The sequence below is a fragment of the Physella acuta genome, unplaced genomic scaffold (genome assembly GCF_028476545.2).
Source record: "Physella acuta isolate Inbredline_101_S28 unplaced genomic scaffold, ASM2847654v3 ptg000366l, whole genome shotgun sequence".
Lineage (NCBI taxonomy): Eukaryota > Metazoa > Mollusca > Gastropoda > Physidae > Physella > Physella acuta.
The window spans coordinates 454,020-479,380 of record NW_026731885.1 but is presented as its reverse complement, the minus strand read 5'-3'; the positions used below and the strand labels follow the sequence as shown (position 1 = coordinate 479,380).

Genomic DNA, 25,361 nt, shown 5'->3' with positions numbered 1-25,361 from the left:
GGACAGGTAACTCATCGTAAGAAAAGGGCAATAATCTAATCATTATATTAGCAGGCATTAAAATAACAAATGATTTTGGTCTAACTTGATTAGGGTCTGTGAAAAGTTCAGTACTTCCTACAAATTTCAATCGCACACATGGACTTTCATCGAACATAATTAACTACCCTATATATAGGCTTTCATCTATTATAATTAGCTCCCCTGTAGTGCTAATTTATCTCGACTAATTTCCAACAAACTATAAATTTTAGTATCCCCTACATAATGTAAACTCATTGATCAAATAGACTTTTTTAAACATGATTAGCTCCCCTATAAAGCTAGGTGATCCCTACGAAATGTAACCAAACACATTTAAATGGACTGTTGTCCATTAACTCCCCTATAAGTTAGGTAGCCCCTACAAACTGTAGAACCTACACATTAAATGGGTTGTTGTCTAAAACTATTAGCTCCCATATCAAGCTAGGTAACCCCTACAGAATGTAGAACCTACACATTAAATGGGTTGTTGTCTAAAATGAGACCATCCTCCCACGCTCCAAGAGATAATTTCCTCGCCGCTGCTAGTTGAGAAACTCTCTGAAATGAAAAGGTAAGTAAATTGTACCGTACCCTTCTAAAACAGTCGTTCTTTGATGTGTTTATAAAGTGAGGATTATTTTGATGTTTATATAATGAGAGGTCTATTGTTATGTGTATGGATAACGTGTGCCTATACTGGTGTTATTTTTGTTTCGCCAGTGAGCGTACGGCCGAGAAGACACTTCGCCAACGCTCGTTGTTGGTTGGATTTTTTTCTTCACCCCAGCCACGTCAATCCAACCTTTCCCATCTCTCTCTCGACTGATTTTTTCCAGGACATTTTTGGATTTCCATTCTCTGTGTTGTCCACTGGTTTAATACAAGCTTTGTTGAGCTGTGTTTCATTTTGTTTGTATGTTTTGGTGTGTGACTATGTGTGTAGGGGGGGGGGAGGGTAGGGTGGTATTGGGAGTTTACCATATCCATCTTTTCTTCCTTTTAAATGTTTTTTAGCCTGCTGATTACCTATATATCTCTTATAAAATACAGAGGCGTATCTCCTGATTTGTGTTGTACTACAAATACTGGGCATTCTATTTCTTGGCAGTTAATTTATTGTCAGTGCTGTATATATGTATGCATATATCTGTGTGTCGGGTTGTGTATGTGTTGGTGGTTCCATGATTTAAGTGTTGAATATTTATTTTTTAATGTGAAGGTATACATAACTACATGGTAACCAGCCGTGGTTTACCTAGAATTTGAACACCTGTGGTCTAGCTGGACTAAGACTACCTGCAGTATCTAGACTACACCTGCAGTATTTAGACTACACCTGTATTTGATCCAGACCACACCTGTAGCTCACCTGGAAGAAATACCACTTGGGGGAGCCACCAGGCAGTTTCCCCTCAGACCTCAGCCTCTGGCAGGCTGTAGAGTTGAGCCACGCCCCCCGTCCCACCTCATCCCCGCCAAAATGGAACACCTCTAGGGGCTGTTTGCCCGCCGCATGCAGTCTAATTATCTAAAGAACAGGAAAATATAATGATAGTGTTGTATAACAGGAAATCATAAATCAGCTGTTGTATAACAGGAAACCAGTGCAGCTGTTGTATATCAGGAAGACGAAGCTGTTGTTGTATAACAAGAAAACAGTACAGCTGTTGTATAATGCTGAATTATGGAACTAAAATAAAATGATCCGAATCTGTTTATGACTTTGTTATGTTGACTTTGGCTTTGATAAGTAATATATGCAATATTTTTTCCAAACACATTGTCGTCATTTAACATTTTTAATTCATTGACATTTTCAACATTTGCTTGAGTTAGGAACCCATCAGAGCTGGGTGGACTCAGGGACGTTGTATGGGTTGACGTTCGTAGAACATTTCCAAGTCCTCCACCTCTAACTCACATTAGGGAACGTAAGCATAATGCTGACCTCACTATCCCTTCATATGCTGAGGGCACATAAACAAGCATACTCTACATCACTTGCCCCATAGACCGTCAGATTTAAAACAGAACTTAGATTCAACTTTACTTTATCATTTGAACGGCCTGGCTTAACATCACATATTCCTAAATGAATAAGTTGGAACATTTCTCTCGCTTAAGTAAACAGGTGCTACCATGTAATAGTCTGTCCTTAAACTCGTCTCACCAACTTGATAAACTCCGACATCTCTGCCCATAACAAGTTTTACACTGTCTTCACTTCCCACAACAAACTGACCACTCATCTCATTATGCCTTCACAACAAACTGACCACTCATCTCATTATGCCTTCACTTCCCACAACAAACTGACCACTCATCTCATTATACCTTCACTTCCCACAACAAACTGACCACTCATCTCATTATACCTTCACTTCCCACAACCAACTGACCACTCATCTCATTATACCTTCACTTCCCACAACCAACTGACCACTCATCTCATTATACCTTCACTTCCCACAACAAACTGACCACTCATCTCATTATACCTTCACTTCCAACAACAAATTGACCACTCATCTCATTATACCTTCACTTCCCACAACCAACTGACCACTCATCTCATTATACCTTCACTTCCCACAACAAACTGACCACTCATCTCATTATACCTTCACTTCCCACAACAAACGGACCACTCATCTCATAATACCTTCACTTCCCACAACAAACTGACCACTCATCTCATTATACCTTCACTTCCCACAACAAAATGACCACTCATCTCATTATGTCTTCACTTCCCACAACAAACTGACCACTCATCTCATTATACCTTCACTTCCCACAACAAACTGACCACTCATCTCATTATACCTTCACTTCCCACAACAAACGGACCACTCATCTCATGTCTTCACTTCCCACAACAAACTGACCACTCATCTCATTATACCTTCACTTCCCACAACAAACTGACCACTCATCTCATAATACCTTCACTTCCCACAACAAACTGACCACTCATCTCATTATACCTTCACTTCCCACAACAAACTGACCACTCATCTCATGTCTTCATTTCCCACAACCAACTGACCACTCGTCTCATAATGTCTTCACTTCCCACAACCAACTGACCACTCATCTCATTATACCTTCACTTCCCACAACCAACTGACCACTCATCTCATTATACCTTCACTTCCCACAACAAACTGACCACTCATCTCATTATACCTTCACTTCCCACAACAAACTGACCACTCATCTTATAACTGTCTTCACTTCCCACAACAAACTGACCACTCATCTCATTATACCTTCACTTCCCACAACAAACTGACCACTCATCTTATAACTGTCTTCACTTCCCACAACAAACTGACCACTCATCTCATTATACCTTCACTTCCCACAACAAACTGACCACTCATCTCATTATACCTTCACTTCCCACAACAAACTGACCACTCATCTCATTATACCTTCACTTCCCACAACAAACTGACCACTCATCTCATTATACCTTCACTTCCCACAACAAACTGACCACTCATCTCATTATACCTTCACTTCCCACAACAAACTGACCACTCATCTCATGTCTTCACTTCCCACAACAAACTGACCACTCATCTCATTATACCTTCACTTCCCACAACAAACTGACCACTGACCTCATCCATAATTATGCTGATAAATTTATACGTGGACTCCAGGCAAGGGTTGATGGCATTGTCCGTAAACTGTTGGGGGGAGGAGTAGACCGAGGGGTCCCCGTCCTCCGTCAGGACCGTATCATTGCCAGCCCCTGTTGCAGCCCTAAGCTAGAATGTTCGAGAAGAAACCGCTTTACAGACATTTACACCGCTATATGTTTTCATAACATGGTTATTTAATTAGTTTTGAATATTAATTAACATAAATTTAAACTTCTACAAAATAAAACAATACTATCTGATTAACCTTACCCAGGTAATCGTTGCAATAAAATCGTCTACAACAATACCTCAACCACCTACGGTTTAGTATAAAAATCACTGTTTAATAAGTATTGATTTCTGCTATATTCATCTAATGAGTATACAGCTAATTGGAAGAATAAAACTATACAAAACGGACAGTCAGATAAATGGTACTCCTCAACATGAAACAGTACACTGATATGTTGTTTTCTTCATGCAAGTAATGATGGAAAGTACACCAGTATCTACATACACATCTTGTACAATTGGTTTAGCCGTACCTTTATTGCCTTGATGTAATTCCCATACACAACTTGTACAATTTGTTTAGCCGTACCTTCATTGCCTTGATGGCTGCTCGTGCATGTCCTGGCATATCAAACTCCGGAATGACCTTGACGTGAAGGACGTTGGCCCTCTCCAGAATCTCGCGGTAGTCGGAGGAGTTGAGGTGGCCGCTCCCGTGGGGGGTGTCACGTGGGCCCGACCCCAGCTGGGGCAGCAGACACTGGGTCTCAGTGACGTCATGACACCTTCTCGAGCCAAGCTAAGCGGTTGATGGGAAAAAGATGGACATTTTGTTAGCTTCATGACACAAATGGACATTTTGTTAGCTTCATGTCATAAATGGACATTTTGTTTAGCTTCGTGACAAATGGACATTTTGTTAGCGTCACGACACAAAGTTCTGGCTCACGTTTCAAACAAATGATTTACCTGTACAAGTTCTGGAACAAATCTCAAACATTTATTTACCTGTACAAGTTCTAGCACAAGTCTATAACAAAACATTTGTTTACCTGTACAAGTTCTGGCCCACGTCTCAAACATATCATTTACCTGTACAAGTTCTGGCACAAGTCTAAAACAAAACATTTGTTTACCTGTACAAGTTCTGGCACAAATCTCAAACAAAACATTTGTTTACCTGTACAAGTTCTGGCAGATCTGGCACTTCGAGCCTCCAGCCCTCGTCGTCCGTCAGGTGTAGATGTAGCACGTTCAACTTCAGCTTGCCCATCCACTATTTTAAAACAATATATACACGATCTAATAAAATAACTGCTTTTTTCAATACAGCCAAAACGTAAAATTATTACCTCTTTTATTAAAACATCAATTTTATTCTTAATTAGTTCGTAGTTTAAAAGGAATTATTTTAAAAAAAAGCACAACCCATTATAGTACAGCTATATTGTGTTGTAAGTAGTGAAGTCCCCTTTCAAAAAAGTTGACTTGTTTCTGATGTACCCATCAGAGTTGGGTGGACTCAGGGACGGTCTACTGACTTGAACCCGGATTCGAACTCGATACTTACAGGTTAGCAGTCCAGCTCTCTACCGCTAGACCACTCCGTCCCCATATTTTGTTGACACTGGCTAAATCTTACCATACACATTACACTTATATTGTTTTTAAATCAAATAAAGATAAAACAAATGTTTGAGTTCCAAAAACGAAATTGAATTTAAAAAAGATATTTTAAAAATTGTATGAAACAGGGAGGTAATGAATGGGGCTGAACCTCCAGTATCCGGATTATCTGCCCCTTGTCATGGAAGTTTCTAGCGATGTCCAGCATCAGACCTCGGTACCCAAATCTTGGACTGTCCACTATATCGACCTCTGGAACTTGACCTTTCTCGTTCTGTAGGAAAAAATAAAAAGGAATAATCTGGAAAGTCTCGAGTGCAAGGGGTCTAGTGTGTATAAGATCTAGTGTGTTAATCTGGTGAGTTAGGGTTGTAGTGTTTTTTGGCTCTAGTGTGTTAGTGCGTTCTGTTTTACACATCTAGTGTGTTAGTCTAGTGTGTTAGAGTTGTAGTGTGTAAGAGCGTTTTAAATCTTGCTACTAAACGTAAACATGTTTATTTTAAAATGTTTTGTTTTTAAAAGGTATAGATAGGCTATACTATAGCAACACACACACACACACACACTAAAACAAGAAGCGACAATTGAATGGGTATTAATAGTAAAACGACAAACAAGGACATTTTATTTGACGTGTAATCGTACTCAGTACCGACAACTGATGAAATGTTCAACAAGTGTACCGATGTCAGGGTTGTTTCCCCTTATTGCAAAAAATATAAATAAATAAATAAATAAAACAATAAGCAGTAAAAAGAGCATTAAAAATGCAAGAGGGAAATAAAATCTGTAGGCCTATTTGACCTTAGTGGATGAATAAACATTTCTGTAGCCTAACAAATAAAATATCTTGTAAAGTATATAAAATGCGGGGATCTTTTATATTAATCGCTTCAATATTAATTATTAATGATATTTGAATTTTAAAAATTAACTATTCCCTCAGATGTACTACGTATTGTTTTTGTCTCGTTCTGTCAGCTTGTATGTTGGCTATGAAAGCTTTAATTATAAACCAATAGCTTTCCATTTAAGTGGTATCAGGCTGTTTTATCCCTACCTTTTTGTACCAGGCTATTTTATCCCTACCTTTTTGTACCAGGCTATTTTATCCCTACCTTTTTGTACCAGGCTATTTTATCCCTACCTTTTTGTACCAGGCTATTTTATCCCTACCTTTTTGTACCAGGCTATTTTATCCATACCTTTTTGTACCAGGCTATTTTAACCCTACTTTTTTGTACCAGGCTATTTTAACCCCAACATTGACACCAAATAAGCTCTATACTTAACCGTTATCTAAGCGCAACCTTTACAGGATAGTTTTAAAAAAAACACGTACAATTTTAAATTTTATTTACCAAAGCAAGAGAAGACAACCCACCATTAAAGCTATAAGGGAGACAATCCCGTAAAACACACCAGCGGCCGTCTGCCCAATGATGTGAATTGTGGCTGTTGAAGCGTTCACCGTGAGAGTGTAGGCCTCGGCGTTGAGGCTGATGTTGGCCATGCGGAGTCCGATGGTGTTGGGCGCCGGGCGGATGGCCCCTGGGGTTATGCGATGTTTAGGCAGACCGATATAAGCTGTGGATAGGTGTTATGAATGTGTTGTAATTACTTTAATTATATGATTTTTATTCAGAGAAATGTAAATTTTAACAAAAAGATCCATTGTAAGATGAAGTAGACCAGAGGCACAACGACCCTTCCAGGCGCCCGGGGACAAACTTTCAATTTGGCGCCCCCCTCGGGAGCAAATTTTTAATTTGCATCCCCCTCAAACTTTCGATTTGCACCCCCCTCTAACTATTTATAATGCAAAAGTGCAGCTAAATGACATTTCAATTTGTTTTTACAACCCATTTTGGCGTTCCCTAAGGTCGGAGCCCGGGGACATATGTACTCCCCTGCTCCCCCCCCCCCATCGCTACGTCTCTGAAGTAGAGTTAATCTGTTTTTCCATGACAACGAAATATAAAGAGCTAGTATTATCTGAACTTTGTCTTTTCGCCTTTATCTCAATCTCAATTCAGGTACTCATTATAGCTGAGTGAACTCAGCTGACTATTAAAGGAAAAATCACACAAAAACACAAAATCGTATTTGCATAGTAATGTGTTCATTGATAAATAAATTTAAATGATAGACTTCTGTGGTCAGTGGTGGCAGGACAAATGATCTCAGACAAAATATCCCAGACAAAATATCTCAGACAAAATATTTTACGGACAAAATATCTCACGTTCAAATGGTCCCAGGACAAATTATATCAAGGACAAATGATCTCACGGACAAAACATATCAGGACAAATGATACCAAGGACAATTGTAGATTGTACCACGTGATACTCACAGCCCAAGTAGGAAGCTTCACTGGCCAGCTGTCCAACATAGCCGATGTACCACGTGATGTCGATGGTCAGCTTGCTGGAGCTTTTCACCTGGAGGCTTACTGGCTTGGGTAGGATTCGAACCTCTGTATCGTCAGCGGCCAAAGGGATGTAATTTCTGTCGTATCGTTCCTGGAAAGACATGGAACACAAGCAGTTACTCAAAAGTTTGTAATTCGTCTCTTAGGGGTCGTCCATAAATGACGTCAAGCTCGCAGGGGGAGGGGGGTAATTTTGTAACGGTGTGTGTTGTGGGGAAGAGGGGGGGAGGGTGTTCAGATGGTGTGACGTCACACTTTTGCATTATAAAGAAAGCAATGTTATAAAAACGAATTTTAGCCGCTATATCGCATTTTAGATAGAAAACTGTTTAATAAAATGTAACAGGAATCGATTAAAATACTCTATGTTGACAGAGTTCAGACAAGATTTTGGAAAAATATCGTATTTTAAGAAAAATTTAACTGCAATTTTGAGGAGGGTTGTAGGATGAGGTGTGACGTCATTTTAGGGGGTAAGGCTTTTTGTGACGATGTGTGACGGAGGGGAAGGGGGGGAGGTAAAAATCTTCAAAAAAAGCGTGACGTCATTTATAGATGACCCTAAAGTGTTTGGATGCTGGACTAAAACTTGTGCTTTGATGAACAGTTAATTGAAACTATCTACACAAACAGCTGGTCAATGCATGAGAGATAGGCTGCTTACAGATGTGCGTCAATGTATCTTCATAAACAAATGGATTATTCTATCTAGACATATATATATATATATATATATATATATATATATATATATATATATATATATATATATATATATATATATATATATATATATATATATATATATAATGCATATTTGTATATATGTATATATATATACATATTTGTATATATATATATATATATATATATATATATATATATATATATATATATATATATATATATATATATGTTTGTACATGTGTGTATGTATATGTGTTTACGTGTTTACAGACCAATGCTATGCCACAACAATAGAAACATAAAACTCTAAACACTGCATCTATTATTTACACACACTAGCACAGACACGTAAAATTGTATTTTTAAACGTATAAGCACCTTCAGATTTTACTTCCGACTTAGAAACTGTGCTATTTATATCTTCTATTTTATGTGAAGAAGCATGTCAAGGACTTCAGGTAAACAAACACACCTTATAAAAACGTATTAAGTTCTCCTATTCGGCTACACGTTCACGGGAACGATTGCAAGGAAAGCTAAGAGACTAGCAGTTTAAAATGTAAGACTATGTACTCTATGTGCATGTTCCAACTTGGACCAATGTTAGATTGGAATAGCGCATTCTCGACTAGGTTTCCCATACAAGTTATCTTACATTACAATAAATATTTGAATTGAAGTTCGTATTAATCTATAATAATAGTTTCGCTGTCTCTCTATCTATCTATCTATCTATCTATCTATCTATCTGTCTGACAAGAACGCTCTAGAGAAAAGACAAGCAATTTAAAAACATGCATAGTAATTCGAAAAACGAAGTATGACGTCGACACATTTAGCGCACAGAGTAGAAAATAATCTCACAGTAATATAATGACGTCATTGATTCTGGCGTAAATATTGAATAAAGAGGAAATGTTGTCTAATCTAAGTGGTTTGCGTGAAGAGTTTCTTGCATACAATTCTTCGGGTAGGGGCGAAGCCCCACCCCCCGCGTAAGAACGTCTGAGCCCCTCCCCCTCCCCAACTCAAAAGAAATTTCCTCATCGATACTCTATAATAAAATTACCGCCTAATTAATGTGTCTAATCTAAAAAGTGGTTTTCTTGCAATGGGACGGTAGACATGTTTTTTTTTGGGGGGGGGGGGGGGGTGTGGGGGGTGTGTGTGGGGGGGGGGGGGTGGTGTGTGGGGGTGGGGGGGGGGGGGTGGTGTGTGGGGGGGTGGGTTGGTTTCAGTGTTTCTTTCAGACTTTTTCCTCCCCGGAGAGGGGTGGGGGTACTTGAAATTTTCGGGGGCGGGGGTAGAATTTTCTGGGAGGGGGCGGACACTGGAAAAAGTATATAATTATATTTCGTTGAATGGGACGGTAGACATGTTTTTTTTGGGGGTGGGGGGTGGTGGAGGGGTGGGGTGGGGGGTGGTGTGTGTGTGGGGGGGGGGGTGGTGTGGGGGGGGTGGGGGGTGGTGTGTGGGGGGTGGGTTGGTTTCAGTGTTTCTTTCAGACTTTTTCCTCCCCGGAGAGGGGTGGGGGTACTTGAAATTTTCGGGGGCGGGGGGTAGAATTTTCTGGGAGGGGGCGGACACTGGAAAAAGTATATAATTATATTTCGTTGAATGGGACGGTAGACATGTTTTTTTTTTGGGGGGGGGTGGGGGTGGGGGGCGGTGTGTGGTGGGGGGTGGGGGGTGGAGTGTGGGGGTGAGGGGTTGGGGTGGGGTTGGTGTGTGGTGGGGGGTGGGGGTGGTTTGTGGGGGTGGGGGTGTGGGGGTGGGGGTGGTGGGGGTGGGGGTGGTGTGTGGGGGGGGTGGGTTGGTTTTAGTTTAGAGAAAAGAGACAGCACTATCAGCCTAGCGCCCGTTGTACCCTTCCTCAACGGGCCATTTATCTAGTATTTAATAATACTCTTATTTTAAAATACAATGAGAAATATATCAAGATTGTGTTTTGTTTTTATTTTAGAAGGTTTTTAAGCATAAAATTTAGAAGTTGAAAATATGACCAAAAAAATGTAAATTCACAAACATCCTTTCCAAAATGACGCGGTTGTCGTACTTAGTCTACCCACACTAGCTACGCCCCTGACGTAATGCATAAGTCGCCATAAGTGATGTATACATCAGTTACACCAGAAACCAATCGACATGGATCTTCTGTGGAAGTAAGCACACTGTGCTTAAGTGTGTCCAAAGTTCTAAAAGGCTTGTGGTTTTTGAAGTTCTCTCAGGGGAAGAAAAGATAAGCTGACACAGACCATGACTATCTTGATATGTCATAGGTCGCTGCTTCATCTGTCATGTAACAACTTTATCTGGCATGTAACAGCTGTATCTGTAATGTAACAGCTGTATCTGTCATGTAGGCTACTTAGGAGAGGTAGAGTAGGGTCAAGGAATGTTAAAAGTGTATCGAGTTTTGTCGAGTGGGGTCAGAGACCTTATACGTATATATATATATATATATATATATATATATATATATATATATATATATATATATATATATATATATATATATATATATATATATATATATATATATGTGTGTGTATATAATATATACGTGAAAGGGTTAAACTGGTTTACTTACCTGTGACGTGAAAGGGTTAAAGTAATCATAATTAAATCGCTTCCACTGTGCAGGCGTGGTTTTGTCAGCCACGTATGACAGATCTCGGGTGCTTTCAATAATCGCAGGTTCGAATCCCTGCTGCGCCAGGTACCAGTTGGGCATGTTGTCGGTTCTAGAAACCGACCAGAACTGAACCTGCAGATGAACAGAAAAATAAATGAGATATAATGAAAATAGTAATTAGTATTCCCACTAGCTTGGTCCCAACACATTAACTTTATTTCATCTGTTCTCACAATTACACAACTATCGAAGCATTCTACAAGGAGTCATTCATTTTTTACTTCCACAAACATTTCGGATTTTTTACCCCCTCCCCCCCCCCCCTCAGGCCAAACGCGTACACAAAGTCGCCGTAAATGGATGACCCCCAACCGTAACTTGATCTACCTTAAAGAAAAATTTTCTTTTTGATTTGGGCGGCATAGGAGAGAATGCAGGACTCGGCTCCAGGATGAAAAAGGTCCCTTGCACGTGAGTGACCTTGACCCCTTGACCCACCAGCAGGGCGCTCCTGTTGCCCCCCGCCCCCAGCAGGTCGGGCTCGATCATGTAGATACAGTCGAAGTAAATCTTCCAGGGACCGTAACTCAGGCTCAGGTTGGTCGCGTCGTTCTGCAGAGTTAGCTCCACATTGTATCGCTCTACTTCCTCCGTGTTGGTCACCACTGTCCACGAGACCTTCAGGACACGTGCCATGAGGTTAAGGTCATCCTGGGTTCGAAGTTGAGCAGCTGGTGACGTAATTAAAAATTACACATGGCATCAGCAGTGAATACAAAAATTAGATTAGGTTTATGTGCAAGGGGGCAAGTAATATTTACTCAATTAACTAGTTAGGAAAGTGGTTTCTTTAACGCGTTCAGAGCGGAGCCCCCCCCCCCCCCCCCCGAAGAAAGTCTATCGCCCCCCCCCCCCCCCTACGAAAATATCAAGTGCCCCCCCCCCCTGGAGAAAACAAGTCTGTAAGAAACACTGAACAAGTTTTAGTGAGTAGTCAGATGAAGTAGAGTTCATCTGTCTCAGTGACCACAGAATATGAAGGGATAGTGTGGTGAGTTCTATGGCCAGTCGTCTTTACTTTCCCGCGAGTTAGCAAACAATCGGAGTTTGGTATACACAGTGACGTCATTTTGACTAGAATCCGGGATATGAACTTGAGAAGTTAGGGTTGAGATCGCGCGCTCTACCATGCAACCATGCTGCAGATACGCTCATGTAATTACCTACAACATTCGTCTAGACTTTAAAATAACAAAGTAAGATACAGAGACACTACAGGGACTTCTAGAGTAGAGATGTTCATTAATTACAGTTCGAAGTAGTAGTCTAATCAAGAAAATAATTCAAGACATTTTTTAGAATAATTAAATTTATAGTTACATCCAATGGCGTAGCGAGGTCGGGTGTCACCCGGTGCGGCACTTAATGGTGTCACCCCCCCCCCCAGAGGCGTAGAGACCCTTCCCGGGGACAAACTTTCAAATTTTCGATTTGCACCCCCCCCCCCTCAAACTTTCGTTCGATTTGCACCCCCCATCAAACTTTCGATTTGCACCCCCCCCCCCCTCAAATTTTTCTCTATATATTTTGCTATTTTTTGCCTTGGTGTCACCCCCCTAAATGGTGTCACCCGGTGCGGTACGCACCCCCCCGCCCCCCCCCCCCCCTCGCTACGCCCCTGGTTACATCTCAAACAAACAGCAATTTCAAAATGTAAAGTTACAAACAGAAAAGTTATAAAGAACAAAGTCACAAATATTAACGCTACTAATAAATTAGAAAAATTGCAAAATGCCAATAGCAAAGTTAAAATAATGTAGAGTTACAAATAGAATCTAAAAGCAGTGGCGTAGCGAGGTCAGGTGTCACCCGGTGCGGCACTTAATGGTGTCACCCCCCAGAGGCGACCCTTCCCGGCGCCACTCAAACTTTCGATTTGCAGCCCCCCCCCCCCCCCCCCCTCCACCTTTGTCGGGATTTGTCAAATTTGCTCTTAAAGCACTATTTAACACTCGAATTAATCACTTAATTAAATGAAATTATCATTTTTTCTCTATATATTTTGCTATTTTTTGCCTTGGTGTCAACCCCCTAAATGGTGTCACCCGGTGCGATCCGCACCCCCCCCCCCCCTCGCTACGCCACTGTCTACAAGTAATAACCCTATCTTTTACTTCACAACAGCAAATATTTAAGATGAAAGTCAACATGTCTTTCCCAGAAACGGATTTACAAAATCAAATATTTTTGTCATATGTAAATCAGAATCCGTGTTTATTTTAGGAAACGACCTTGACATCGGGTTTCACGTTTATTTTTTATTTTTGGCGAAGATTGAATTAGCTTAAGAGATTTCTATTGGCTTGAATTTGGTTAAACTCTACATCACATGGGTTAAAAGAAAATAAGCTTTCTAGGTCTCTGCTTTTAGCAAATAATGTAAAGATTTCGTCAGACATTTAATCTAAGAGGGATGCTTAAAAACAAAAACGTATCAAATGTATGGATTGCTTGAATTAAAATTGATTAGTACTTTGATAACATAGGTTAGAAAAAAAGGTATGGGGGTGGTCTAAATAAAGCAGAGAGCGACTGAAATAATGGCAGATATTTGGGGATGGGGTACGGTGTATAGGATGTAAATTATATTTGATGAACCTAATGTGTGAAACTGAATACTTGAAGAGGTACTCCAAGGATACAAGCATAAACAAACACAAAATATCCAACAGTTGCAGCTGCAATATCGGGAGTTTTAAGGTAACAGACACATATTGAGAAATATGAAACACCAATTATAAATATATCTTTACCACTTGTGACTAGTGCTACCACCCCCACCCCAGCCACCAGATACCCCCACCCCAGCCTAGCCCCTATCCCTGCACCCCACGCATCAAGTGCCCCCCATCCATCAAACCCTAGATATTGCGTCAGTCCTGGGTAACGCGACTCCGCGTCACGAAAGGTAAATCAATAAACTTTTTTTTCCCTTGGCAAATATCCTGGTTCTGATACATCAACAGACTTCTTTCAAATCGCGGGGTTTTTTTTTTTGGGGCGATTTGCGAAACTTTGGCTCAAGGTAGTTAAGGTCGAGGCTATAATTTAAAAAAACATGACGGGGTATTTTAAAAGACATTTCACAACCGGTATGGACTGGTTTAATTCTATAATTAGAATATTGGCTGTCAGTTGAGTGCCGTGGCACCAGGCTACACCAAAGGCTACACCTAAAGCTACAGGCTACACCAAAGGCTACATCGAAGTCCACATCAAATACCACTTTATACCGTTGCTGTATGCGATTGCTAGTCATAAACTGCACATGTCCTTAACCCAACAGTGTACATGTACTCACAATTCCGGCCAACCCCCCCCCCCCCAACTTCGACTCCACACCCACTATTTCATTGGCTTCTGTACACCAAACCACCAGACACCTTTATAACCAGTGGCGTAGCGAGATCGGGTGTCACCCGCTGCGGCACTTAATGGTGTCATCCCCCCCTTCCAGAGGCGTAGCGACTCTTCCCGGGGACAAACTTTCAATTTTCGATTTGCACCCCCCCCCCTCTCCCTCAAACTTTCGATTTGCACCCCACCCCCCTCAAAGTTTTCTCTATATAAATTACTATTTTTTTGCCTTGGTATCATCCCCCCTAAATGGTGTCACCCGGTGCGGTCCGCCCCCCCCCCTCGCTACGCCTCTGTTTATAACCACCTATTTTTTAATTAATTTTTCTGTCTATAAACGGTAATGGGTAACTTCAAGAACAAAACGCCTTTTCTGAAAAGACAACATGACATTGTAATAGATATGCTTTGTAATTTAACTCGTTTTCTATAAGTCATTAGTTAGATGAACACTTTCTTTCAGGTGATTCTACCCCCCCCCCCTCCACTTCCAGCTTCGCCACGTCCCCCCGAACGAAATAGTATTTATACAGAAACTATATACTTTTACAAGTGTCAGCCCGTCCCATGGAAAAATTGAGCCCTCACGGACACTCCAAAATTTTCAAGCGCCCCCCCCCCCCTCCTCCCACCCGACAAAAAAAAAAGTTAAAAGAAAGAAACTGGACGGTGACCTTGACTTTGTGATTGTATGTGTGTGAGTGTTGGGGGGGGAGGTGGATCATCTCATTGCCCCCTCAATTAAGCTTTCAACCGTATGAATTCTCACTCAAACCTTAATGACTTAATAAACTAGAATAATCATCATCGTCATCATTATCACTACCCGTCATCCCTTGCTGGGGTATGGGCCGCCAATCAAAGACCCCCAGAGTCCTCTGTCTTGTGACATAGTACCAATAATCAAGTATTGTGTTTATTCAGGAGATATTTTTCTAGTAGCTGTTGGTCAGACAGAAAAAAACACCATAAGTATAAGTGAAATGTTGAAATACGTAGAGAGCGTAGTAAAAAGTCACGAATGGAAGCGTAAGGTTTCTAATATTCCTTCATATTTGTAGATACACAAAGGCCTGTCTTACCTGACCTGTTTATTACCTGTTGATTTAGTTACTTAACACCAGGTTAAGTTGATCTTGCCTGTAGACTCTACAGAACACGTGACTGGCCATAAATTATTACATCCGTAAACAGTGTGTGGGATAGTGGGGGTTGTGTATGTAAGCGTGGGGTTTTAGAATGAGGGGGAGGGGAGGGAGAGAAAGATTGCAAGTTTAATTTAAAAGAGAATTTTTCTGCCCAAAAATTATTTACTTTCGGCGCTATGCATAATCCAAGGCGTTTCTATTACCCTCAGAGGCGTATCTAGACACTTATCGGGGCGTAAATAGACACTTATATTAACGAGAGAGACGTATATAGACACTTATATTAACCAGACAGGCGTATCTAGACTATTATATTGGCAACAGAGGCGTAACTAGACTATTATATTGACAACAGAGGCGTGTCTAGACTATTATATTGGTAACAGAGGCGTTTCAAGACTATTATATTGGCAACAGAGGCGTATCTAGACGATTATATTGACAACAGAGGCGTATCTAGACAATTATGTTGTTAACAGAGGCGTATCTAGACACTTATATATTTGCAACAGAGGCGTATCTAAACTCTTAAATTGTTTAGATAAACATATTAAGACACCCATCTCACCATCATGGACGTATCGTGATTTGGCTTCCCCTCTAAAGTTTTTAATCATAAAACTATTTCGCCATCTTCCTACGTGACAAGTTCCGATAATTTTAGAGCACCTTGTACCTGATAAACTTCTCTCTTTCAGTTGTCTTCCTACAGCGACGTGTTAAAAACCCCGACTAGATAACATTTTATTAGTGTGTGGGGATATTGCGGAAGTATTGTATGTGTTATTTTTATGCTCATAAATAATGATAACAGTTTCTATAAATAAATTGAACAATAAATTATAAAAAAAACAGTGTTTATAAGATAAGCAATTCTTTGCAAACTCCAAAGTTGTAAGAAAAAACGTCGTCTAGACAACGGTGATAGAAATTTGATAAAGAAACGAATAGAAGCATTGTGGTCTTGAAAATATTTTGATTTTGTGTATTCTGGCTGTTCGAATCCAACTAATTGTATTGTAGATCAGTTAACACTTAACGTACCATGTAAGCAAGGGCGACCGCGTCATATTTTAATGTTTCACTTATAATTTAATTTTTCCGTGGGGTGGGATGTCCTTGACCTAACTGTAGGGTGCCCCATAAATCTCAGGACTGGTCACAACAGTTGAACGTTGGACTGGTAACCGAACATCTTAGGGTTCTAATCCATACAAAACATGTGGGACGGAATGGGCGCGGACATGCAAAAGACATTTGCCCAAAAGACATTTGCCCAAAAGACATTTGCCCAAAAGACATTTGCCCAAAAGACATTTGCCCAAAAGACATTTGCCCAAAACACATTTGCCCAAAAGACATTTGCCCAAAACACATTTGCACAAAAGACATTTGCCCAAAACAAAATACTTACAATGATTTTTATCTTTAATATATTTTATCAAGCATGCGGCTTTCAAGAAATGGTCAATTTGAACAAATTCCTTAACCCTTTCAGGACCAAGGGACACCAGTGTCCCAAATTTTCAAATAATCACCAAATGAAATTGGAATAACATAGAGTTGTTGAATTTGCTTTAAAACATTTATTACATGATAGACTTAGTATAAATAAAGTTGATTTCAGTATATATGAGATAGTTTTGTTGTCATAATTATGGGAACTTTGCATTTTTGGACCATTCGCAAAGCTACAGTTTACATTTTTATATAAAAAATACTAACTGTAACAGAAAGAAATTACTGGCGGTTTTTCAAAGATTTACTATTTAGGTATTATATTTACATTTGTTTTTCCTAATAGCTTTGCTTGTTTTTTTTAAAAAGTAATTTTTTTTGCTTGGGACATATATGTCCCTACGGTCCGGAAGGGAGCTAACTTTTTTTACAACGTTGCTAAGCATGAGTTTTGGCATTAGAATACAAATAGTTGCAAAGCTTTTATTTACTATAATTGAACAAAATGCTGTGCAAATACTGTTTATTTACAATAAAGACGATGAAAACAACTTGCTTCTTTATGAAAAAGATGTGAATTTTCATGTAGAAATATGCCGACAAAGTAAGTGTACAAGCTATAATCAAACGACTTGTTCAAGTCCCAGAGCAGATTGTCACTACTACGATAAGGCCTACACCTTATTCTAGTCATTCTGTTTTGCATACATTGCATACATCGTCAATGTCACATGCTATAGTGACTAATATTCCCTCAAACCTGCGTGGTCCGCGCAGTATTTGTGATCATGCCGCGCTGTCATTTCGTAAAATACATGTTACCTTGTATGAGATTTTTAGAACACCGCACACAAAATATATACGATGTACACTAGAGTTTTCCCCTCAAAGGGAGCGTTAATAGTTACAATTACCCCTCCGACACCCCCCACCCGATATTACCACCTTCGAGCAATTACCCCTCGTCCAGTTATGGATAAGTTAGGACTAGGCTTAGGTTAGGGTTAGGGCTAGTTTTAGAGTTAAATGTTGATTTAGATGTGGAGTTAGGGGTTTTGTTAGGGTTAGCTATAGGCTTGGAGTTTGAGGTTAAGATCAGGGGTCTTCAGCATCGGTGGGGGGGGGGGGGGGGGGAGGGGAATTGGACGGGGTGGTAATGTCCTAGACCCGAAGCTGATACATATCATTATCATCAATAGAACTAGACTTGCCCAAAACATGAACAAACAAACGTTTTTGTGATAATTGAAACAGGAGAATGGAGCAAGATATTATTTTCAACTATAGGCTTCTGAAAACACAGTTTCCAATAAAAGTTATTGACTATGGTTATAGGAAATTGACAATAGATGTTGTTTGAAATGAAGATCCTAATGATTTTAGGCAATTAAATCCACGTTTCATACATTGATAATTTGTTTTCAAGATAATGATGTGGATTCAAAAAGCCATTGATACCTATATTTGACAAGAATTCAACGCTGGCTACAATGCAAAACCAAGTTTGAATATAGGCAAATGATAGCGAGAGCTCAGATTTAGGGATTACATCAAAGAGATATCACCTCAAGACCTGTTCATAGAGGCAAGAATTTCACTTCAACCCCACCAGACGTTGATAAATCATAGGAAGAAAAACGCAGGAGTTATGCACAATGTGTAACAGAAAAGATTGAGAACAGAGCGGACAATATGTATTATATCTGCCATGTTCGTGTATTTTATATAACATCACATAACTGCTTCCATAAGCTCCACTCATAGATGACTATACACTCATAAAGGACATAAATGTGTTCTCAATACTGATATTTTCAATTTCTAATGTACCAGAACAACTAACACATGTTAGATCACTTTTAGAATAAACCTACTGACATAACTCACAACGTAACCTATTTTCGATAATTTTCCTTTGAGGACCGTAGGGACACATATGTCCCATGCTGTATCTCAAGAACTATTGAAGATAGCGGAAAACCGTTAACATTTTTGAAATCTACGTGTCATTTTACTACTAAATGTGTGCACAGATATTTGGAATTATGCCTGTAATCCTTGTGATCCTGAAAGGGTTAAGCTACCTTCAGGGAAGCGTCTTTAAGGCATTAGTCCTCGACACATTCAGAAAATAAACGAACTGTGCTATTAATCGTTTATCTAGATTAGCATGGTTAAAAGATCGAGGATTGACCAGGAGAAATTTTTTTGCTGTGTCGTCTGTCAGATTGTGTCTACAGCCTATTAACTTAGTATTATTTTGGCTTCATTGAATTTGTATCGGCTAATTTAATTAGGTGTTTAAAATTTCCTAAATTAAAGGTTCTATAATGAGTTAAAGATTATTCTAAGTGCTCATGAATATAGGTATTCAAAGTTTGATAGTATACAATTACGTTACGGCGTGGTCGCACGGTAGAGTGCTTGGCTGTTAACCAGCAGGTCTATGAGTCCACCCAGCTCTAATGGGTACCTGACTCGTGTTAGTAAAATTTAATGCGGCGGTTCATGGTGCTGACCACGCTATCCCTTTATATGCCGAGGTCAAAGCCAGATGTGAACTCCATTTTGGATGAAGTAATTACTCAGAATAAAATTGTCAGGTGATTTTGAAAAGCATTTGATTCATTTTAATAACTCGTTAAAATGATTGCTTGAGAATTATGCATAATAATTCTTTTAAACGAATTAAGTTTTTGGATTTAATCGAAATTTTATTGCATTTGTATTAATTTGTCAGCCTTTTCTGTGAATGATAAGAGCATGCAGATGATCGCATTACGGAACTGATTACTGATGTCGTTAAACGCTTACATAAACTAGATTGTTTTGATCAAGAACCGTGCAATATCAATAAACGTACAACATCGATAGCATTCTATTTAAGATAAATGCAATTGATTGGTTAAATTAAATTAGTCCGCCCCCCCCCCCCCCCCCCCCCCCCCGGAGAAAAAAGTCTGGAAGAAACATTGACAACAATAAAAAAAAAACATCAATACAAAACAAAATATAAAATAAATTAAAAAGAAATTATTTAAAACTCTGTAGTGAAGAAAATAATCGAAACCTAACCTGTTAAGGCACAAAAAACCAGAATTATTCCTATTCGGTGCATTTTCCGATTCCGGCTTCACCACGCCAACGTCACCAGATTAACTAAAGCCACAGAGGTCCGCTCCACTGAAACTTTTGTTTATTATGTCAATACATCCGGCTATAGGGTTAGACTTTCAAGTTTCATTTACTCACATCACCGATTTTAAATCACACGTCCTCTAAATGATGATCATCAACTCTAATCACAGACTTTAAAATCACGTCCCCTAATTAATGTTCAACTCAAATCACAGATTTTGAATCACGTTCTTTAAATATTATAGAAGTAGTTTAAAATCAACTTATATGACTCCATAAATAGATAATCGGCCCTAAAATATACAAGTAACTGTTCAGCCACTTCAATAACAGAATTTAAAACGCACGTCAACTAAATATTATACGGCTAATAATTCATCCACAGAAAGCAACAAAAATAGTGGTCCAAAAACTTCATATGAAATACACGAAATCCTTTTAAAATTTTTATCTTTTATTCTGTTAGCTTTAAACATTTTCAGGTAAGAAAAAAAAACGTGTCCTATTCTCTTTATCTTTAACACAAATTTTATGCAAAATGTTAACGACTTAGGTATTGTATCAAGGATGTAATAGTTTTGTTTATAACTTGTCCAGAAATAGCTGACAAGGACAAAGCCAACTTTACAATTCCACTATCTTCAATTGTTGAATTAAATAAAGAATTGTTTAAAATAATAATCTTTTGAATACAACGAAAAGAATGTTTTCAATTAAACATGCGTGTCACTTTTGAAATAGTTTGACCGGCCTTCAACATTGTAAGGTCACCAACAGAATGACATTATGGGGGAAGGATTTTTACCTGTTCGCTGCTCAAGTAGCGGCGGACAACTCAGGACAAGGGAAATAATTTGTTGGTTTTTTTTGTTTTTTTTAAAAGATTGTGTACCATAGTACAAGGAGGATTTGTTTATGGCAAGTGGTGATATGATAGGTTTGTTTATGCGTGGTGATACAGGAGGTGTGTCAGTGGTGATATAGGATGGTTTGTTTTTAAGTAGTGTCGCATGTGTTTAACTGGTGATACACAGGATTTTGCTTATACTTGGTGACAAATTAGGATTTGTTTATAATTTGCTATACAATGCTTATTGGATGTAAATGATAATACATAAGGATTTGTTTATATGCGGTGATACGGTGCTTTGTTATTATAAGTGGTGACAAGGGGCTTCTTTTTATAGATATGAATACATAGGCTTCGTTAATAATTGGTAATAAAAGAGTTTTGCTTAAACGTGGTGATATAGATCTATCGGCTTTGTTTGTATTATCTCACTAACTGGGTTAGTGTATAAAAATAGTGTCACATTGGCGTTTGTTTACTATTTCTAGTAAACAGGGATTGGAGAAGTTATACGTCTGGTAAAAACTGGAATGGAGTAGTTAAACATCTGGTAAAACATGTACTGGAGAAATTATACATCTGGTAAAACATGGACTGGATTAGTTATACATCTGGTAAAACAGGGACTAAAGCAGTTATACATCTGGTAAAACATGGATTGGAGCAATTATACATCTGGTAAAACATGGACTGGAGCAGTTATACATCTGGTAAAACATGGACTGGAGCAGTTATATATCTGGTAAAACATGGACTGGAGAAATTATACATCTGGTAAAACATGGACTGGATTGGTTATACATTTTTCTTTATAATTCAAGATAACACAAGAGTCTTTTGTGAGACAAGGCACTGTCTGTAATATTTACAATGTGGTGAATTATATGGGGAGGGGGTTGTTTACAACTAGTGCGTACTTAGGGATGTTGCTTGCAGCAATGTACCAACGGTGACACAACATGACTGCTATTACCATGACTGTGACTTATCTTACTATGACTGTGACTTATCTTACTATGACTGTGACTTATCTTACTATGACTGTGACTTACAACCACGTACTTTTGTTTATCATTGGAACTAGGTCAGCTTATCTAAAGATTTAGACGACCTCTCCAATGTTTGAAAAAACTTTTATTATCTGCATCTTAAGGGATGTGTCCTATATGTCTTCATTTTTTTTTATTTTGTCATTTAGTACAACTGTGTGAAATGTTTGACGTTTAAATAAATAAAAGAAAAACAGTAACGTTTCCAAACATCAGATAAGATGACAATTGACATGTGTAAAAATAAATGTAGGTTACATCAATAAACACACTAGTTGTAGAGAGTTCTACTTAGTCTACTTGACAATGGCCAACTTAAATTTACCCTTGGTTGCGCTGAGTTTATAGGCTAGTTTGGAGTTTCATCAAACGACTCATATTTTTTTTTAAAGGAATATCTACATGGATGAAACTAGGGTCGCTCATAGAGTGACAGAACTGGTTAGACAATTAGTAGAGTGAAAACACGGTTAGTTTGACTTGGGAAATAAAAGTATACCGTTTCTCTGTTTTATTTCCGCAGCGTGTCGTGAACTTTGACCTAAGGTTGACAACAACACACCTAATAATAAATGTAAAACTGTCTGAGGCTTAGAAGACAGATATAAAGTAAAAAAATATATATATTTATTTCAATATCTGCTCCGTAAGTCGTCCCACCCCCATTGCCACAAGGACCTACTCAAAGATTGGAGTAGGGTGGGGTGGGGAGAGCCCAAGCTACCATGCGACTGTAATAAGCTACACATCATTCTGATTGTTAATGAACACCACATCTTTCCCGTTGATTTAAACACTTTCCGTTTTTTTAGATAGTTGAAACAAACCCCCATTATTTAGATGGTTAAAACAACCCACCTCATTATAATTTAGATTGTTGAAATAACCCCAACCCCCAGCGATGGTTGAAACAAACCCCCATCATTTAGATGGTTGAGACCCCCCCATCATTTAGATGGTTGATTCTTCCCCCCCCCCCCCCCTGATTTTGATGGTTGAAACAAACCCTCTATCGTGATGATCGGAACAAGCGCCCCTTCAGACTCCATACAAAAATATGAACACACAGTTTTGTTGGGTCCAAAAAAAAATTGTTACAAATATTCCCCTAAAGATGGCCTAAAAATGTGTTCACCGTTTGGTGCGAGATTTGACGGGATTCCTGGCTCTGAAATTAACCTGAAACCACCTTGAGCCCTGAAGGCCGTGGCCTAATTTCATTTGCCTGATGGGCATTAGGCTTATGGGCAGCATATTGGGGGGGGGGGGCATAGGGGATGGGGGTGGTGACGTTAGGATAAGTGTTCGGTAATGCTGTTTTTTCGGTCCACTAAATGTGATTGAAGAATAGTAGGTGAAGTAGAGTATAAATAACTATGTAAAAATGAATACCATAGAATTCCGTATGTCACCTACTGGTTTATGGAATAAATTAAAGTTACTTTCACTCATTCATTAAGATATTTATAATTAACAGGGATGACGACATTGCAGAGAGATTTAAAAAGTTAAACTAAGAAAAATTTAGGCGAAGGTCACCAAGATCACACTGATGCTCAATGTCGTTGTTCGTGTGGGGTGCAGAGGATTAAACCTTACGTCCCCACGCCACTTTCATTAAGCTCAGTCAATCCAAAACTCACATCATCACCACAGCCCGACGCATCACCACCACAACCGTGCGAATAATACTCTACAACATTGTGTTCACTATTTTACTCTATGAAGATTTAATTCTGCATACCTTAATTCAAGTTAAAAAAAATTCTGTGACCCTATTCTGTAAAAAAAGTGACAAACAATTTTTAAGGTAGGCTTTTTAACGATTAAAAAAAAGTGTGAGTACTTAAATCATTACTGTTAAGTCATACATAGTCACTAGACAGAGAACTAAGTAGTGTGGACGATCACAATTTTAAATTGTTTTCAATAAGAAAAATTTCTTTGCCTCAGATTTGTAATTTACAAGGCCAGTTTGACTTGTTCCATTCTTCCCTTTAGGCTTTGCTATTATAGTATTCAATGTTGGCTTATGAGGACTGATACATATTTATTCTATTAACACTGACATGTACATTCATTCATTGTCAGTGGTTTATTTATAGGCCTACACAACACGAAACGTCAAATTTCATTTTTTTAGTGACGTTTCTCTCATGCGATCTTGTTCGCTTAGTATTTGAGGTGTCTAAGACCCTCAACATCAACATTTTTTGGTTGACTACGTCACACAATGGCACAAGGCACGCAACTTCCGCTCTAGCAGACGAGCAAACAAGGCCGGCAAATCAAATAGCTCACGGGAGCTAACAACCAACAGACGGTGCTATCTGTTTGCTGTCTGCGCATGTCCACCGGTTTGCTGGTGTGTATGTGTGTGTCCTGGGGTAACAGGGCGATGGGATAAACGCATGTCAAGTCGAATTTCGCGACAATTTCGCGACATTTCTCCTTCATAAATATATACATGTGTTAAGGGGAGAGCATATCACTGATTCAAGAAAACACGGCGGATCAACGCATGTAAATATACAATGACCCAAATTGTTATCAATTTGGGGTCGGCGTGGTCGAGTCGGTAAAGCTCATGGTTGCTAAACCGAAAAGTCTCGAGTTCGAACCCTCGGGCAGATGATGCTCGTTAGCTGGGGACAGCCACTCTTCTAGGAGAGACAACTCCAAAATTAAACAACTGCTGCCTTGTAGTTTGTTCTTGGTTGGACAAAGGCTATGGAAGCAAATCCAAAAAGAAAAGCAGGCTGAAATCGGAGTCAATGGCCCCAATGGCGCATAACCAGTTGACACGTAACGCTTAATTGTGTTGGAGGCGTGGTCGAGTCGGCAAAAAGCTCATGGTTGATAAATTCGAACAAAGTCTCGAGTTCAAACCCACTGGCAGATAAATCTCGATCCCCTTCAATACTAATAATTAAGAACGAAGAAGAAGAAGAAGAGTTATCAATTTTAACCAATCAACGATAATAAAAACGATGATGGTAATATTAAGGATGATGAAGCAAAAAACGAAAATGATAATTCATATAGACCTATTGGTACAAAAAAATAAAAATGCCGCACTAATAATTCTAAAATATAAATAAAAAGTAATTTAAATACAAATAAAACTAATACTAGTAATAATAAGAACAATAGTAGCGACAATGACAATGACGATGGTTGTAATGATGATGGTATAACTATAGTGAAGAACTAAACATGAATTCTTA

At 39.0% G+C, this 25,361-nt stretch overlaps 1 protein-coding gene across 2 annotated transcripts in view; it reads right to left on the bottom strand.

Annotated features, from left to right (window-relative positions):
- Positions 1 to 21,059, bottom strand: part of LOC131941590 (uncharacterized) — a 37,637-nt gene extending 16,578 nt beyond the window's left edge. For both annotated transcript variants that reach the window (XM_059300906.1, XM_059300907.1), the window contains exons 1-11: positions 20,173 to 21,059; positions 11,462 to 11,805; positions 11,030 to 11,206; positions 7,675 to 7,843; positions 6,703 to 6,905; positions 5,470 to 5,592; positions 4,873 to 4,968; positions 4,282 to 4,491; positions 3,657 to 3,806; positions 1,397 to 1,555; positions 500 to 585 (exon numbers count right to left, since the gene is read on the bottom strand). In XM_059300906.1, coding sequence (XP_059156889.1) covers positions 500 to 585; positions 1,397 to 1,555; positions 3,657 to 3,806; positions 4,282 to 4,491; positions 4,873 to 4,968; positions 5,470 to 5,592; positions 6,703 to 6,905; positions 7,675 to 7,843; positions 11,030 to 11,206; positions 11,462 to 11,805; positions 20,173 to 20,215 — 1,760 coding nt within the window. In that variant the 5' untranslated portion in view covers positions 20,216 to 21,059. The remainder of the gene's footprint in view (positions 1 to 499; positions 586 to 1,396; positions 1,556 to 3,656; positions 3,807 to 4,281; positions 4,492 to 4,872; positions 4,969 to 5,469; positions 5,593 to 6,702; positions 6,906 to 7,674; positions 7,844 to 11,029; positions 11,207 to 11,461; positions 11,806 to 20,172) is intronic.
- Between the last annotated feature and the right edge of the window lie 4,302 nt (positions 21,060 to 25,361).